The 17,096-nt window shown below is 43.3% G+C and overlaps 1 protein-coding gene across 1 annotated transcript in view; it reads left to right on the top strand.

The window, feature by feature from the left end:
• Nucleotides 1–161: 161 nt before the first annotated feature.
• Nucleotides 162–17,096, top strand: part of CAVIN4 (caveolae associated protein 4) — a 34,077-nt gene continuing 17,142 nt past the window's right edge. The window contains exon 1 of the mRNA XM_032774984.2: nt 162–680. Coding sequence (XP_032630875.1) covers nt 273–680 — 408 coding nt within the window. The 5' untranslated portion in view covers nt 162–272. The remainder of the gene's footprint in view (nt 681–17,096) is intronic.

The following is a 17,096-nucleotide window of genomic DNA, read 5'->3' as shown; positions in this document are numbered from 1 at the left end:
CTTTAAATGTATGTTCCACTCCAGACATTGCTTCCTAATTTTAGAGGTTTCATATTGCAAAAAGTATCCAAATAATCGTGGAGGGATAGTCTGTAGTTATAAATATTTGACCATCCTCCAGGAGTGGAGTTTCACGCCCTGCTCTGAACATCGCTGAAGCCAGCTGTCAAGCTTCTTGCACAAGTGCCAGAATTGTTTCCCTACAATTTGAACAGTCATCGTGGGGAGCATTTATACTTCAGTTCCTGTAAACCTGACTGAACGCAGACAAAATGGATCACCATGAAGTTACCTCGGAAGCTGACAAAATCCATCAAAATCGTCTCTCAAATGTCACAGAAGATGAAGAGCAAGATGCTGCATATACAATTGTGACAGTCCTAGATAAAGTGGCCAGCATTGTACACAGTGTACAGGAGAGCCAGAAAAGAATCGAAGAGCGACACAGAGAAATGGAGAATGCTATCAGGACCATACAGATTGATATCTTAAAGCTTGCCCAGACTCATGGCAGTACAGGCTACACTGTTAACAAGTTGCTTGAGAAAACCTGCAAAGTTAGTTCCCATGTTAAAGAAGTGAGGGCACGTGTGGAAAAGCAGAGTGCTAATGTGCGAAAGGTTGAAGCAAAACAAGAGGAGATGCTGAGAAAAAACAAATTTCGGGTTGTAGTATACCAGGTATGCATGCACTTTAATTTATTTTACCTTTGAAATTTTGCCACATCCTTGATAGTTCCTGGAAAACGCTAGTTGTTTAACAAATCAAAAGACAGTTTTCCCAGTGCAGGAGTTGTGTTATAGAATTGATTTCTGCCTCTTGGTATCTTTCAACATGAACCCACTGATGGCAATTCACAGAGTCTATTATTAGTATTGGTTGGCTTTTCAGGCAGGAGTGTAAGATTAACTGCAGATCAGCAAGGACTATTTGTTGCTTATGTGAAAGATAATATGAGGCAAGCACTGTAAATCTTGTCATGCTAGTCATGCTTGACAATCATCTGTTATTTTTTCACCATATTAGGTAGAAGTCCAAACAGTAAAACTATTAATGGCTCCAAAATTTAGTCATTACTTTAATGCTAATTTTCAAGTTTAGCGTATTTTATTTGCAGTTATTAAGGTTTTTTTTGTAGGTGTGAAAAGTTTTTTCATGGGAATGGGTATTCAAAACTAAGTTCAGACCTGCACCCTCTTATCACACAAGCCGTCCTTTTGCGTGCAATCTCACTGACTGCTTTGGAAATACATGACTAAGGAATACTAATATGAGCAAGGTTTTGTAGGATCAAAACCAAATAATGTATTTTTCTTACATTACAATTATATTGTTCTTGTAAATGAATAAATAGCATTTGTTCTTATTGTCTGAATGCAAGTTGCTTGAAAATAAGGTTCTTGTCCATGGATCATACAAATACAAAAAAGTTAATCATGGTAGGGGAGTTATAAGGCTAGACAGCTTACTGGAAAATGCTGCAATTCAAGGTGTTAAGGACTTAACCCTGTGAAGTTCTAAGCATGCTCTGTCAAGCTGTCCTGCAGTGACACAGGAGCATGAGTACCAACCTCAGGGCAGACTGCTATGAAGTGGGGCACAAACCCCAAATTCTGTGCTTAGATTTTACCAGCCAATTATCCAGTGTAAACTCCTCAGGCTCTCTAACAACCGTAACATGGAGTCACAGCCCATCCCTTTGGGAACGTGAGTCTGTCTTGTCACCCAGCTGGGCAGACGTGTGATAGATGGTCCCTGACACCAAAGATCACAGCAATATTCAGGTTAATCCCAGTCCCAAAGGACCAGTCATTTACCCCAGGTCAAGACAATGCTTGCAGCCAATCCTATAATAACCTCTCTACAGATTTATTATATAGGAAAAGGAAATAAGCGTTCCAATCTTAAATTTCAAAAAAGTAATAAAAGCTTCTATAATAAACAAGCTCTATATGTCCTTAGGGCCAACTCACATGAAGCACTGGGGAGCTTTTCCTTATGCCTAGTGAGCCTTGCAGCCTAGCATACAGATACAGTCCTCTTTGTTAGGGTTTTTTAATTCCCTTCCTCCTCTGTGCTTTGAGATGCAAACTCAGCTGATGGAAAGGATTCACTTCATGACCCATCTCCATAGAGGGGAGAGTAAACAACAAAGTATTTTGTCCTCTCAAATGTTTCACTCTAGTTCATCTGGTGTCAATAGGCCTTCCTTATTGGGCAGGACATAACTGCTGTTGGAGACCAGCATTTCACACAAGTTAATGGCTGTCTCCTGCCTGGTGATTTACAGTTATAAGGCTTACAATGCAAACACGCAGCTATTACCTTGTAATGTGGGATACAGCCATTGTAAGTGAGATTAATGCCTGCAGTAACTCACAAGCATTCCATAAAGTCTAAACACATATTTATCATTCTAATACCAATGTTAACAATACGAACACCCAGGTGAGCCAGACTGATTCCAGCTAGGTATTTGTCAGTGTTCAGTTGAGGCATGGTGATGCGAGCCTGAGCTAGCACCTGGCCTGCTAGCATCACATATGCGACTCCTCTAGAATTCAGTGGGGACTGAGGCTACTCGACTCCTTACTAGGAAGGACCCTAGAAGTTTTGTTCGTGTACATCGTTTATCATTACGTATTCTTTAAAGTATCAGTGAACACACACAAATAACGATTTTCGTGTGAGTAGACCCATGTCCGTGACTGGGAGTGTTCATCTGAGAAAAGTTACTCATGTGCATAAGTGTTTGTAGGCCCTGGTTTAGCTTTTAAATTATTTGATTTCTAGTAAGAGGAGGTACTAGCCAAACCTCTGGTTAGCAATGAAAACAGTGCTGGTGGAAACTGATGATAGCATAAAAGCTTATCAAATACAGACAGTCGGTCAAATTCTTCTCTCATGCCTATGTGACCCAGTGACTCTGATGAGGTGAAACTGAGGGCAAAAATCTGGCCTATTGTTTTTAATTTTTGCAAGCTGCATTAATAGCGCTCACTCCGCACCATTCTGGTAGATATGAGTGTAAATATTCTTTGTTTTTCCTTGCAAGTAAGCGTATTGCCAGAGGAAATGAACATCTTTGAATCCTTTGTCCGTTGGTGTGGTACTGCTCCATTGCTCCCACTCTTCCATAATTGTTGTATGAGATATTTCAACATAGTCAATGTTCTGAAAATATTGGGGGGGAGTGGGGGGCGGAATGGCTAATTCAATACAAAACATGGTGTTTATTTTTTCCCACAGACATGCTTGTTGTCATTTATTTTCAAACAATTCATGAAAGACACCTGTGGAAATGTCCTACCAGAGGTTGGGTGGGGAAGGATAGCTCAGTGGCTTGAGCATTTGCCTGCTTAAACTCAGGGTTGCGAGCTCAATCTTTGAGAGGGGCCACTTACGTAGGGAACTGGGGGTAAAAATCTGTCTGGGGATTGGTCCTACTTCAAGCAGGAGGGTTGGACTAGATGATGTCCTCAAGTCCCTTCCAACCCTAGTATTCTATGATTTACATAGAACCATAAGAGACAACTGCTGCTACTTCTATTGCCTCCTCTTAGGAGACAAAGGAGACTTTGCCAAGACCCTCCATGCATCTGATTTTCTTGAACAGAATCAGCACCTTGAATTATCCTCTTCACTCTTCATATTCCCATCCCTGTTTAGATCAGCTATAGCAAGAATGGATTCCTCTTAGCACATATCTACACTAAAAACACTAGTGACACAGCTGCTGGGCTGCAGCACGTCAGTGTAGATGCTACTTATGCTAACAGGGGAGAGTCTCCCATGAGGGCCACCCAGAGGATCCAGGGGGCCCAGGGTCTTCAGCGGCAGGGGGGCCTCCACTTCGGCGGTAATTCAGTGGCAGGGGGTCCTTCCGCTCTGGGACCCGCCTCTGAAGTGCCCCGAAGACCCACGGCGGGGACCCCCCACCGCCGAATTGCCGCCAAAGACCCAGCACTTCGGCAGCAGGTCCCACTTCAACGGTAATTCGGCAGCAAGGGGGTCCTTCCGCTCCGGGAGCCGCCGCCAAAGTGCCCTGAAGACCCGTGGCGGGGCCCCCCTGCTGCCAAATTGCCGCTGAAGACCTGAAGTGGAGAAGCTCCAGGGGCCCAGGCCCTGGAAGAGTTTTCCGGGGCCCCCGGAGTAAGTGAAGGACCCTGCTCCAGGGGCCCTGAAAAACTCTCGTGGGGGCCCCTGCGGGGCCTGGGGCAAATTACCCCACTTGCTCCCCCCCTCCAGGCGGCCTTGTCTCCCATTGGCATAGGTAATCCACCTCCCAGAGAGATGGTAGCTAAGTCAACGGAAGAAGTCTGTCTACATAGGAACTTAAACTAATTTAATTGCACCACTCAAGGTGTGTATTTTTCACACCCCTGACCAATGTAGTTAAATCAGTCTTTTCTAGTGTAGACCAGGCCTCAGTCCCACGCTCCCCCCCCCAACTCACTCTCACACACACACACACACACACACACTCATTAGCTAGTGGAAACGTCTTTTATCCCCTATCTGCTAATCCTCTTGGGATGCAACATTTAACACCTTGCTGGTGGGTGGTAATTGTCCCCATGCCAGGAGCATTAGAGCAAAGTAATCTAGGAGTGTATTGAAACTTTACACACTGTGCTGGTGCAAGTCACTTTGTACTGCAGTGCTGCTACACTGGGGCTTGGTCCAGTGCAACTAGTGCAAACCCTCCCATCTCCCCCGCACACCACTGCCAAGGCATTAATGGAGTAAAACATCACTGTAAGATGCGTGACAGTCCATTGACTTGCACTGAAGCAATTTGGGACTTCCTTGCTACTGCACTGGGTGCTAAATGGCATCATAACCGCGTTCATTATTGAGTTGGATGTTGGAAGGGAAGACTTCATCTACATTGGAATTTCGCCTGAGAGGCATTAGGGATATTGTGAAGGACTGTGTGTAATAAGGGGAACGTGACTTACCTGTTTGGCTCAATGAGTTTATATTTCTGTAATGGCCTCTGTCAATCAGCACAACAGGGTTCATTTATAAAATCAAGACAGAGAAAATTGCCCCAGTTAATTTTTCTTAATTAATAGTTTTGATACAACAATTAATAGCAGCAGAAGCCGATTAGAGGATGCTGGCCTGGAAATGATTGTCCAAAAGCCCCTCATCCTTCACAAAAAAAAGTTGGATGAGCCCTTATGCTAAATGGAGCCCTAATGAGAATCTTTGTCCATGAGAGTTAGGGAAGTGAGAACAAGGGGTGGTTTACTAGCCATTGTTAGAACTGAGACTGAGAAAACGCTTGGGGGGGTTCAGTCTGCAATTGGGTTAACAAACTGCAGAGTGTAATTAGGCTCAGGTCAGTTGGAAGCAAAGCAAGTTCTCTTACTAGTTTGACCTCAACTATCCAACAAGAACTGAAACCTTCCAAACTCAATGCAAGTGGGTTTGAGGCTCAATATGAATATTTTTCACTGTTCTAGAGATGATTAATTTTTAAGGCCAGGTAATGGAGAGACAGGCAGCCAGGTATCCCTGCCACCCAGATTGTTGTCATGGTTAAAGTCACAGTTTTAGTTCAAATTATTAGGGTACTGTGTGTCCTGTTGGTACTGCAGTAGTATAGGTTGGAGGGACACAACTGTATAGGTAAGCAATAGTCTCAGATAGGTTTGAGGAACAGCCCAGAGAAACGGATGTTTGTCTGCAGTAAAGTGGTCTTTGCTATTTTAGTCATTCTGGGTAAATAATTAAAAGATGGAATTAAAGTGTGTGCATATGTGTGGATGCTTTGTTTGTTTTTTTCATTTTGAAGCAATCTGTTTTTTGTTTTTGTTTTTGTCCTCTCTTGGAACTCTCTGGTCAAGCTGGGAGCTACCTCAGGTGAATTTTTTTTTTTTAATTTAGAAGTTATAAGCTTAAAAAAGCCTAGGAACCAGTTAGGCAAGGCGCCTGAGGTAATATCTTTTATTTCAGGAACTAGTTATGAAGTCCCATAGAAAAGATGTCCTGTGAAAGGAATTCTGGATCTCACTCATGGCTACTGACTTCTACATTTGAAAATGCTTTGACAATCAAAGTGGGCATTCCTAAAATGAGTTGACTTTTGTGTTTTGGGGTTGGCCTCCCAAACAACTTTGCAGCCTTGTACCGCACCAGAATTGATTCCTCTCCACCATGATCACATCATTACACACAGGGCAAGGGCCTGGAATTGTGAAGAAGGTTGGCGAGTTGATTTATTGGGATACACTGCGAACCTACCTGACTTGTTTACATGTATAGAAATAAAAATACAAACATGACAGAATCATCAGGTCACCATCAAACTCCTGTTGCAGCTCGGTTGGTTGTGCATGGTTGGCTGGACACGGGTCTGGCATCCAGATGACATGATGCTGCTGCTTTTAAGGTGCTCCAAGTAAATTCCTTGAAAAATTAAGGTTTTTTTAAAGAGACAGTTGTCTAACTAAGCTGATGAATGTGGTGCTGGCTTGGTCCCCAGTCACTGCAGGGTTTGGTGTGCATTACAACGAATTTTAGTACTTACATTGTGCTTTACAAACTTTAACTATTTACTCTTCATATTATTCATGTGGCATAGGTGACTATATAATCCCATTTTACAGATGTGGAAATGAAGAAAGAAAAGTTAATTGTGTTAGCTAAAGCCATAGAGAGAATCAGTGGCAGAACAGGGCTGTAGCAAAGGAATTGCCTTCAGGGCCATGCTTAGTCCACTAAATCAGGTGGTTGGTCACACTTCTGAGCGGACTGCACCTGTTGTGGCCAACAGCCAAGTTGGCTCTTCAGTAGCAGAGCCAGCTCAGTTATCTGTGACTGAGCCCTAGAGCCATCAGTGGTATCTCTGGATACTGCCCCCCACAACTGTGAACTGGCCTGTGGCCCTCCTAAAACACTGGAGGCGGAGAGGGAGACCACAAATAGCCTGTGCTCCTTAGGAAAAAGCAGTTACAACCTGTCAGTGCTGGAGTGATAAATTTACCCTTTGGGGGATATGTTTACAAGGAAAGAAGCTTGGAATTGAAGGGGGATGGGAAAGGCTGAGATTAGTCTGATCATTTATATCCCTAAAAGGCAGCTCATGGCTATGAACTTCATGGGCTCTGTTCAGATAGGATTATAAACCTGACTCCATGTGTTTTCTGAACCAGTGTAACCAGAGTTATCCAGAGACTTACTGGTCTCCTGTGATGATATGAACTAGGGCCAACATAGACTTTCCCAATCCAGGAAAATGAAGTGGTGAAAACAGCTGATCTTAATTTGCATTTGTATGGGACCTGTTTTCAAAGTTTTGCTTGAATTTGGCCTGGAAGGCACCAGAATATTGTAGTTAGATGATCACTCTCCAGTTCCCATGCCACTTCCCCAAATCATTAGACAGCCTCCATAGTAATTTATCCATAGGAGTTGTGGCTGATCATTATAAAAGTCTCCTTGGTGCTTATCCTTTTGTGCTGAGTCCACACTGGGAAATGGAGTTCTACTTCCCCGTGACTGAACTTGCCTTTCAGGATGAGTAGCTTCTGATTAAACTCCATATGCCAGTGAAGACTCCAGAAGTCATTTTCTTCCATGGGTGTTACAGGACTGAAGTTGCTCAGAACAGCACATTTGCAGAACTGGGAAAATCTGAGCTCATCAACAGCATGTTACAGATTTTTAGTGGTTAGCAGCGGTACCCTGGTATACAGTAACTCCTCATTTAAAGTTCTCCCGGTTAACATCGTTTCATTGTTACACTGCTGATCAATTAGGGAACATGCTAGTTTAAAGTTGTGCAATGCTCCCTTCTAATGTCGTTTGGCAGCTGCCTGCTTTGTCCACTGCTTGCAGGAAGAGCAGCCCATTGCAGCTAGCTGGTGGGGGCTTGGAACCATGGTGGACCAGCAGCCCCGCTATCAGCTCCCCACTCCCCTAAGTTCCCTGTGCAGCAGCTGCCAGCAGGCTAGCAACTGCGGCTATCCCTCCCCCCACTGCCATGTGCTGCACCTGCTCTCTGCCTTGGAGATGCTCCCCGAGCCTCCAGCTTGCTGTGCGGGGAGGGTGGGGAGAGGGGGAGCTTAATGTCAGAGTGTATCCCTACCCCCTGCTCCAACACCCCACTTACCCCTTCTTCTCCATATAGAGCAAGGAGGAGATGCAGACCAGAGAGACACTGAGAGAGCTTGGGGCAGCAGCTGCTGTCTCAACTTCCTGATCCACATACAAAGACAGTGCACTTAAGAGTGGGTCAGCTTACTTAAAGGGACAATGTGCATCTCTCTCTCCCACACACAAGGTATGTGTCTGTCTCTGTCTGCTATGCTATCTCCCTCCCTCTTGTTCATGCTGCCTTGATGAGAGGCTACATTAACAACGTGTTAACCCTTGAGGGCTCAGTTGTTCTAGTTCATCATTTAGCTGCAAGGCATTCCCTGGGAAATATCCCACTCTCTGACTCCACCACCTCAACCAAGCTTCACAATCATCATTGCTGTGAACACTATTGAATTGTTTGTTTAAAATATATACTGTGTGTATATCTATATAATATATAGTTTTTTGTCTGGTGAAAAAAAATTCCCTGGCACCTAACCCCCCCTCCCCCATTTACATTAATTCTTATGGGGAAATTGGATTAGCTTAATATTGTTTCGCTTAAAATCGCATTTTTCAGAATATAACTACAACGTTAAGTGAGGAGTTACTGTATTTAATAGAGCTGCATCTCTTCCAACTGTATCTAGTCTGCAAGACCTGTACCTTTTGTTGTTGTGGGCCAGGTCTGAAAGCAGGATATTAGCAAATGTCCTCTTTTATCATATCACCTCCTGTCTGGTCCCTGTCTCTGTCCCTTCTCACACACGCAGATATTCTTTGTATCTACATTTAAAAGAGGCTGTCTAGGAAATTGCATATTTTGAGCTCATAATGACAAATTCACAGGGCTGCCTATGCTGACACCACTCACCATGGAACCTCCTAAGGGGTACTTACTAGCCTGTCAGGGACTCCTTCAGAGGTACTGATTCACTGGGCTTACTTGTTTAGCAAACTTTAAATGTGTGTATTTCTCTCATAGCTTTCTTTCTGGGGCTGCACCTGCCCTTTGCATCATTCAGATGCTGTCCTAAGGAGTGGATGAGATGGGAGTTGCTCAGAATGACATTGTACAGTTGTCAAACTTCTTGCTCACTGAGTTCTCATTGGGTCACTCTAGTCAATTAATGAGAGAATGGATTTCTTGATGAGACAAGGTGGGTGAGATAATATCTTTCATTGGGCCAACTTCTGTTGGTGAGAGAGAGCAGCTTTTGAGGTACACAGAGCTCTTCTTCAGGTCTGGGAAAGATACTCAGTGTCTCGGCTAAATACAAGGTTGAACAGCTAGTTTAGCATAGGTAGTTAGCACATGTTCTAAGGGACCAGTCAAGGTGAAGTGGCCCATTAACACCTCTGGACTCATAGGACAAAAAGTGGGGTTACTGGGTTATAGATTTTTGTAATAAGCTATAAATCCAGTGAGTCGGAGCCCCCCTTCCTCCTTCCTTGGCATGCTCGGGGATAGCCCCTCCCCCATACCCAGCAGCCAACCCCGGGCAGGCAGCAGGCTGCCGCTCCCTCCCAGCCAGGCTGTCTCAGGCAGAAGCAACTCCATCCTGCTCCTCGCCTGGCTGCCAGGGAGAGTGCCAAATGTGCTGGAGGAGGGGCGGCGCTGGGAAAGAAGAACAGAGCCCCTCTTGCTCTTCCCCCCAGCAGGCCAATCTAGGGGGGGCACATGACCCCGCGTGTCCCCCGTCACATGTCACCTCTGAATGCTCCAATAACAATTATATGGGTGAAACCAGCCCTAATCACTCCCCTCTTGAATGAACTCAGACAGGAAAATGATAAAAGACAAAAACACTCTATCACCTGTGCGTGACCATTTTTTACAACAGGGGTGTTAACGAGCCTCTTCACCTTGAATGGCCCCTTGCAACACGTGCAAACTACCTGTGCTAAACGGTCCACCTGGTATTTAGCTGTGACACTCTAAGTACCTTTCCCAGACCTGAAGAAGAGCTCATCTCTCTCACCAACAGCAGTTACACCAGTAAAAGATATTCCCTACAACAACACTGAGAGATTCATGTGGTTTGGGTTAAACTGGTGACCCCCTGTCAGACTTTAAGGAACAGGGATTGTAGTTGAAGCTTTAGGAAAGTAAAATGAGGATTTACTGTGCTGGCCACACTAAGCACGTGTCATTATGTAAGAACAAGTCTACATGCCAGCTGTAGCATCTGGCCCCAGAATGGCATAGTTTTGGTCTTATGTGCAGAAGAGTGTATTCAGCACGTACTTAATGGGGTGAACTCCCACAGGTGCCCTTAAGAAATAATCCTATTTTGCTCCTATTTGAACAGACTTGGCCTGATGGCAGAGATTTTTAATTCCACATCTGCAAAACTACAGGAGAATCACGTAGGATTTAGTCCCATGCTTGCAGTGAAAGAGTGACACTTTTACAAAATGATGGGATGCTTTGTAATTGGGTATTCACCAGAGGCTAAGGACTGACTGAAGGGTTAATTGCAAGGGGGTTTTAGCAGTAACATAAATTGTGTTATGCTAAGGACACTTTTTGGTCAATGGATGGGTTGTTATGGTAATTTCAGTTAACCAGCTGGCTGCATGGTTAATGTGTGTATTAATAGACATGAGAGTGATGTGGTGTTTTGGAGATTTACTTTGGGTGTTGCTTTGAATAATGTACGGTCAATGTAAAATGTAAATTCCTAGGCTGTGATATTGTTTTGATTTAGTTTCTTGCCTACAAGCTGCAGATTGTTTGCAGGCCTGCCCAGTGAGGGTATTTTTGTTTTTCTTTATTATGCATCAAACATTTCTAGGTTGTTTCTTTTACAAATCAGCTGGCAGTCACCACTGGGCACTGGACTGCCTATTACCTGATTTGTGCTTCAGCTTCAGGAGTGTGAGGGGGTTATTAATCCCATTAGTGTTCTTTAAATATTTTGCATAATGTTTTAAATGTTTTGAGTATTCCCCCCAACATGTAGGCTCAGGGTGACAGGTCACTGGCCCGTTACTTTGCTCTGAGCAGCACAATAAAATGACATAATTCTGTATTTTTGTCTGTTTTGCCTGTAGTTTTGGTATAATGTAAGTATGTTCTGACTTTGAGGAGGCTGAGAGTAGTTTGGCTTGTAATGGTTATTGTATTTTTCAAAATAGATTCTGGAGTTGAAGGGATGTCACATTAGTTTTTTATTTTTATTTTCTACACATTTTTATCATTTTTTTAACTTTTTACTTGGGACTGGGAAATGAGTGGGAGGGTTGTGTGTATTGATCATTTTAGTTCTAAAGTGCAACCTGAAAAGTAACTGTAAATAAATGGTTTTCTGGAGTTTCATGACATTGTCTCAATTATTTCTGGATCAGATGTTTACAAAGACAGAGATGGTCTTTTTTAACTGCCAGCCTGGCAAACTCAGTCTAGGCACTGAGAGACAAACCTAGTGCACATACTTAGCGTTTTTAATTCATTTAAGTCCTTTCCATTTCTCCCAGTAAAAATTGACCAATTTTTCATTATTTTTGAGTTATTTACATTACATTCTTTTATCAAATCATCGCTGAAATGATTGTGTGTTTTTCATTTACTAAACATTCATTCTTCAGTAAACAAAAATCTTTAGTAACTGTTTTGACATATTTTTGATAAAAATTTTTATTAAAAAGTGGCAAAATAAGTTACAAAAATGAAAATTGTTGAAAAAGTCAATAGTTTTGAACAAAACTTTTTTTTTTAAATGTCATTTTTCTATGGAAACGAAACCCCCTGCATTCAGAAAAATTTGACCAGCTCTACAGGCCAGGTACTTTTCGCCTCATGGCGAAGATTCTGGAACTGAACCACTGGCTAGGTACGTGGTGTTGGGTAGAGGGTTTTGGTTTTGTGGAACATTGGTCTAGCTTTTATGGGGAGAGGGAGGTTATCTAGTTTGGATGGCCTCCACCTCAGTAGAAGGGGGACCAATCTCCTTGGGGACAGGCTGGCTAGAGTAGTTAGAAGGGTGTTAAACTAAGAGCAAAAGGGGAGGGTAAAAAAGAGGCAAACTATGAGCATTCAGTTAGCACAAAATCAAGATGTTGAAAACAAAATTAATTAAGGAACAAAAGGGCAGGAAGAGAAGAAATTCTTGAATTGCCTAGACACCAATTACTAGAAGCCTGAGTAATAAACAAGAGGAATTAGCATTGCTTGTGGATGGCATAAATTCAATATAGTTTGTATTACTAAAATGTTATAGGATGATTCGCGCTCCTGGAATGTTAAAATCAATTGTTATAACCTATTTAGGAAGGAATGAGTATGGAAAAGGGGCAGAGGGAATAGCACTCAATAGGTATGTCTACTTTTACAGCGTTCAGACACAGCATGCCCAGCTAGCACAGGTTTAACTAGCACTATAAACACAGAGGCACTGTTAGGTGAGTAGGGTAGAGACAAGCCAGTATCACAGGCTTTGGACCCTACACAGCTCTCTACATTTCCAAACAGTTTTCTCCCATGTCTACCCTGCTAGTCTACTGCCTCCCCACTGCCGGAGGTTTTCCCACTACAGAGAAAGACTCCAGCAGCGGGGAAAGGCTCCAGCCACGGGGAGCCTTTCCATGCTGTCCCCCGCCGCCCCCTGCCAGAGCCTTTCACTGCTACCTACAGCTACCTACCTGACACACCTCTACAAGTAAAGATAAGGCCATTTTTGACATAGGCCTTATCTGTTTCCTAGTTACTGACAACTCGTTGGGTGAACTACTGGTCCCATTGAAGTCAATGGAAACTTTGCCATTGACTTCAGTGAGGGCCAGGTGTTTATTCTTTGTGAATTATGGGGTGTCTAGTAAGCTCAAGGTTCAAATTTAGGCTCAAGCCTAACCGTCCTTCCACTGACACACAAATTGCACTAATCCAGGGCTTGCCCCCAGGGTCACATGGGTGTGCAGGGTCTGAGCACACTAGGTCAAGCAGGGACCCAGGATTCAAGCTCTGTTGCTTTGCGGTGTAGACAGAGCCCCTCTGGCCTCCTCATGCTTTGGGTGTTCACCAAACATATCCCATGGGCCAACTTTCCTTGTCCTCAAGTTTGATGGACAGACAAGTTTTCCCACACTGCACTGGCAACAAAAGGCTAGAGCAACCCCGGTTTGGGGGAGTGCGACGAAGTCTGGGAAATGGGTGTTTGGACTCAAGCCCGCACAATGCAGTGTAGACACTGGCGCTCCAGGGTTTAACAATTCCTAAACCAGAGTTACAAATGAATGTAGATTCAAGTCCTCGGTTAACCACCCCAGGCTCTGCTAACTCAAGTTCTACTACCCATGGGCTTACACTGTGCTGAAGCCAGGCCTTTCATTTCCTTGTATGTAAAATGGGACATATTCTAATTCTCATTTTTCTTGGGGGTTTTTGTGTAGCCTTGAACACCTTATGTCCATGTGAAACAATAGCTTAATGTGTTTATAAGCCAATTGTTACATTATAACCCTCTTTTATCGTATGCTTGCAAGTTTGTGCAACAATCACCATTTGGATGGAAATTTTCCATGTCTGGTTTCTGCTCACGTGTGTATTTTTGTCTGGCAAGTTTGAACACAATGGGTCAGTTGCTTGTGAAAACAAGGGGGGGGAGTCAGATTTTCTTCTTATTAAAAAAAATAAGGAAAAAGAAGGTTTTTTAAAAGAAAAAAAAAAAAGAAAAAAAACCAAACCACTGCAGCCAGAATAGTTGCAGCTTTTGAATCTCAGCTGCGCATGGAAGGCTCAACTGAGGAGCACTGTCCAGCCTTGTTTTGGGGATATTTGTTGCTGTCCTGGGTCTGACCCTTCCTACGTCACTACTGGAAAGTCTCTCAACCTCTCTGCCCTGTCATGAGGTTATTCTTGCGTACTCACCTCTCAAATGTGCTTTAAGATAAATACTGTTTTTCATTACTTTAAAGCTCTGCTCTATCAGTGGAATAACCAGCTTACTCGACGGGGGAGTATTATGGCCTCAGTGGATTATGTACTGGGGCTGGAGCAAAGACACTTTCATTCCAGTCCTGAAGCTGACACTTCTTTGTTGTGTAAACTTATCTTCCGGGTTTCCCCATATGTAAAAAGAAAATATTGAGACGTGCCTCACAGGGGCACTGGGCAGGCAGATGAATTAAGATGTATTTGTACATTTTGAAAAGGGTCGATAGTGCTTTATTTCATATCAAAACAAATGCGTCCCCCTTCCTTTAAAAGAGCTTTGTTTGCAAAAATTAAGCATTCCGAATTTAAGAGGTGACGAAGCAGCTCTCGAGACCATCCTTGTTGGTATTTAATGAAACTTGGAACACTGGAGAAGTTCCAGAGGACTGGAAGAAAGCTAAAGTCATGCCAGTATTTCAAGAATAAAAGGGATGACTCGGGTAATTATAAGCCTGTTAACATAACATTGATCCCTAGTAAAATAATGGAACTGCTGATATGGGGATTTGGTCAATAAAGAAATCAGTTATTGTAGCATAATTAATTTAAATCAATATGGCTTTTATGAGAAATAGGTTTTTGTCAGACTTTATAGCCTCAGATGAAACTACACATTTAGTTGATAATGAGATGTCTGCATGTGAACTTACACCGCCTGACACTGATTAAAAAAATTAAAAATGCTGCATACACGGCATTGACTAGCAAATGGCTAATTGCTAATCTGAAAATGTAATTGTTAACGGGAAAGGATCATCAAGTAGGGGATGTTATGAGTGGGAGCTGCAGGAATCTTGGTCAAATGCTGTTTAGTATTTTCCTCTGTCATCTAGAGGAAAATATAAAATAATTGATAAAGTTTTCAGATTTCCCAAAGATTGGTGGAGTAGTAAACAACAAGGACAAGTCATTATACAGAATGATCTCGCACATTTGGTAAGCTGGGTGCAAACATACATGTATTTTAATTCAGCCAAATACAAAGTCAAATATTTAAAAGCAAAGAAGGCAGTAGAAGGGACTATATCTTAGAAAGCAATGGCTCTGAAAAGGATTTTAGCGATCGTGGTGGATAACCTGCTGAACATGAATGCCCACTGCGAAGCTGTGGCCAAAGACAATCGGTGATCCTTAGATCTATAAACAGAGGAATATCAAGGAGCAGTAATGAGGCAGTATTACCACTACATACCGCTCTGGTGAGACCATTACTGCAACGCGTGTCGCAGTCTGGTGACCACACTACAAAAGCTGTTGAAAAATTGGAGAGGGTTTCGACAAGTGACACAAGAATGATCGGAGGTCTGGAAAACCTGCCTTACAGTGAGACACTTAAGAGATTCAGTCTCTTTAGGTTATTGAAGACAAAGTTAAGAATCGACTTACAGAGGTCTGGAATTTCCCATGTTAACAAATCAAGGGGGAAACAAAGACATTCCACTACTTGTTAGGCAGCACGAGAATGCTCTGTAAGTCCCACTATGTACAGTCAGTGAGGCAGGAGTCCTTGTCTCATTCCATGCATCCCTTTCTATAGCATATGGAAGAAGATAGGACTCAGTAGGACCCCTGCCTCTTTCCCTGTGCACCTTCACTAAGGAAAAGAGGCAGCACTGGCTAGAAGTTTCCTAAGTTGCATACACAGACACAGACCCAAGAGTACACTGGCAGCCCATTAACAGATTTCATTACAAACTCCGTGGTGCATGCACACACAGTACAGCTTTTATAACTGTGATTTAAATTGAAAATAAGAGCGAAGGTAACCACAGTGGCAATGGAGCTTTCAGGTTCTGCCGGAAGGAATGGCTTTGTGTTATAAACATCAAGTTTGAAATATTTTACTCTCTATGGGGACATCTATTTGAATGTAAGCAGCAACGGTGCAGACCTTTATCCTCAAAGTAGCTACAGCAAGTTTCATATTGTTTACTTTGTGCTGTTCAGACCAGAGCGTAAAACCAGCCGCTCTGTTGTACATGGCTGTTAGTGAGCTGGGGCTGCACCCTGGCAGAGTGAGGTACTCAAAAGCAAGACAAACCCAAAGTTGAGTTTTATGCACAGTCTTAATGGCACTGGTGTGCACAGGCATTTCTAGATGTATTCAGTGATGTGATCAGACACTTTCACAAGTAGTGCAAATATTAATAGTGTAAATACAATTTACAAAAAAACCCAATCTGTGTAGCATCTCTTACTACGATGCAAGACTCTGTCACTACGCAGAGATGATAAACGCTATTTATGCAAGACTTGAACTGGCAAGGTGCTGAGCGCTTTGGCTCCTTTCCAGCCCAACTCTTAAGCACAGGCTTAACTTTAAACACATGGGTAGTTCCTATTGACTTGCACCAGCATTCTATAACTCAAATCACTCCTATCTCAGGGGCTAGCCAGCTGGCTAGGCCAGGTAAGATGAGGTGAATACAATAATTTACATGTGGGTGGGAAGGACCCACCTTGCCTATTCCCTTTTTAATTTGATCTGGCTATCTTGCAAGCCATCGCCTTGTGCTCCTGCTGCTGGAAGAAGGGGAAAAGCAGGCAGGCATCTTGCTCCTTTTCCCCTCCTAGGGCTACTGCCACATCCTGCTGTTTCCATCAGCGAACAGTTTATTTTCTTAGTAGGACTATGGGGAGAGGTACTTACCCAGTTTAGGGCTTGAGCCTGCACCAATGAAGTCAATGGGATGTTGCCTTTGACTTCAGGGGGAACAGGATCAAACTCTTAGCCATCTTTTCCCACCTCAGAATCCCCCCTAGTGCTAAGACTGATTCTCCTCAGATGTGCTAACTCTGGGAGACAGAAGCTTTTATTCTCCCTCTTCCCTAGTAAACAAAAATGACTTTTGACAGTGTAATGCTAAAACCTGTTATAATAATAATTGGAGATATACCAATCTCCCAGAACTGGAAGGGACCGTGAAAGGTCATTGAGTCCAGCCCTCTGCCTTCACTAGCAGAACCAAGTACTGATTTTTGCCCCAGATCCCTAAGTGGCCCCCTCAAGGATTGAAATCACAACCCTGGGTTTAGCAGGCCAACGCTCAATCCACTGAGCTATCCCTCC

Source organism: Chelonoidis abingdonii, chromosome 2 (genome assembly GCF_003597395.2).
Source record: "Chelonoidis abingdonii isolate Lonesome George chromosome 2, CheloAbing_2.0, whole genome shotgun sequence".
NCBI classification, from domain to species: Eukaryota; Metazoa; Chordata; order Testudines; family Testudinidae; genus Chelonoidis; species Chelonoidis abingdonii.
This window is presented reverse-complemented; position numbering and strand designations above follow the sequence as displayed.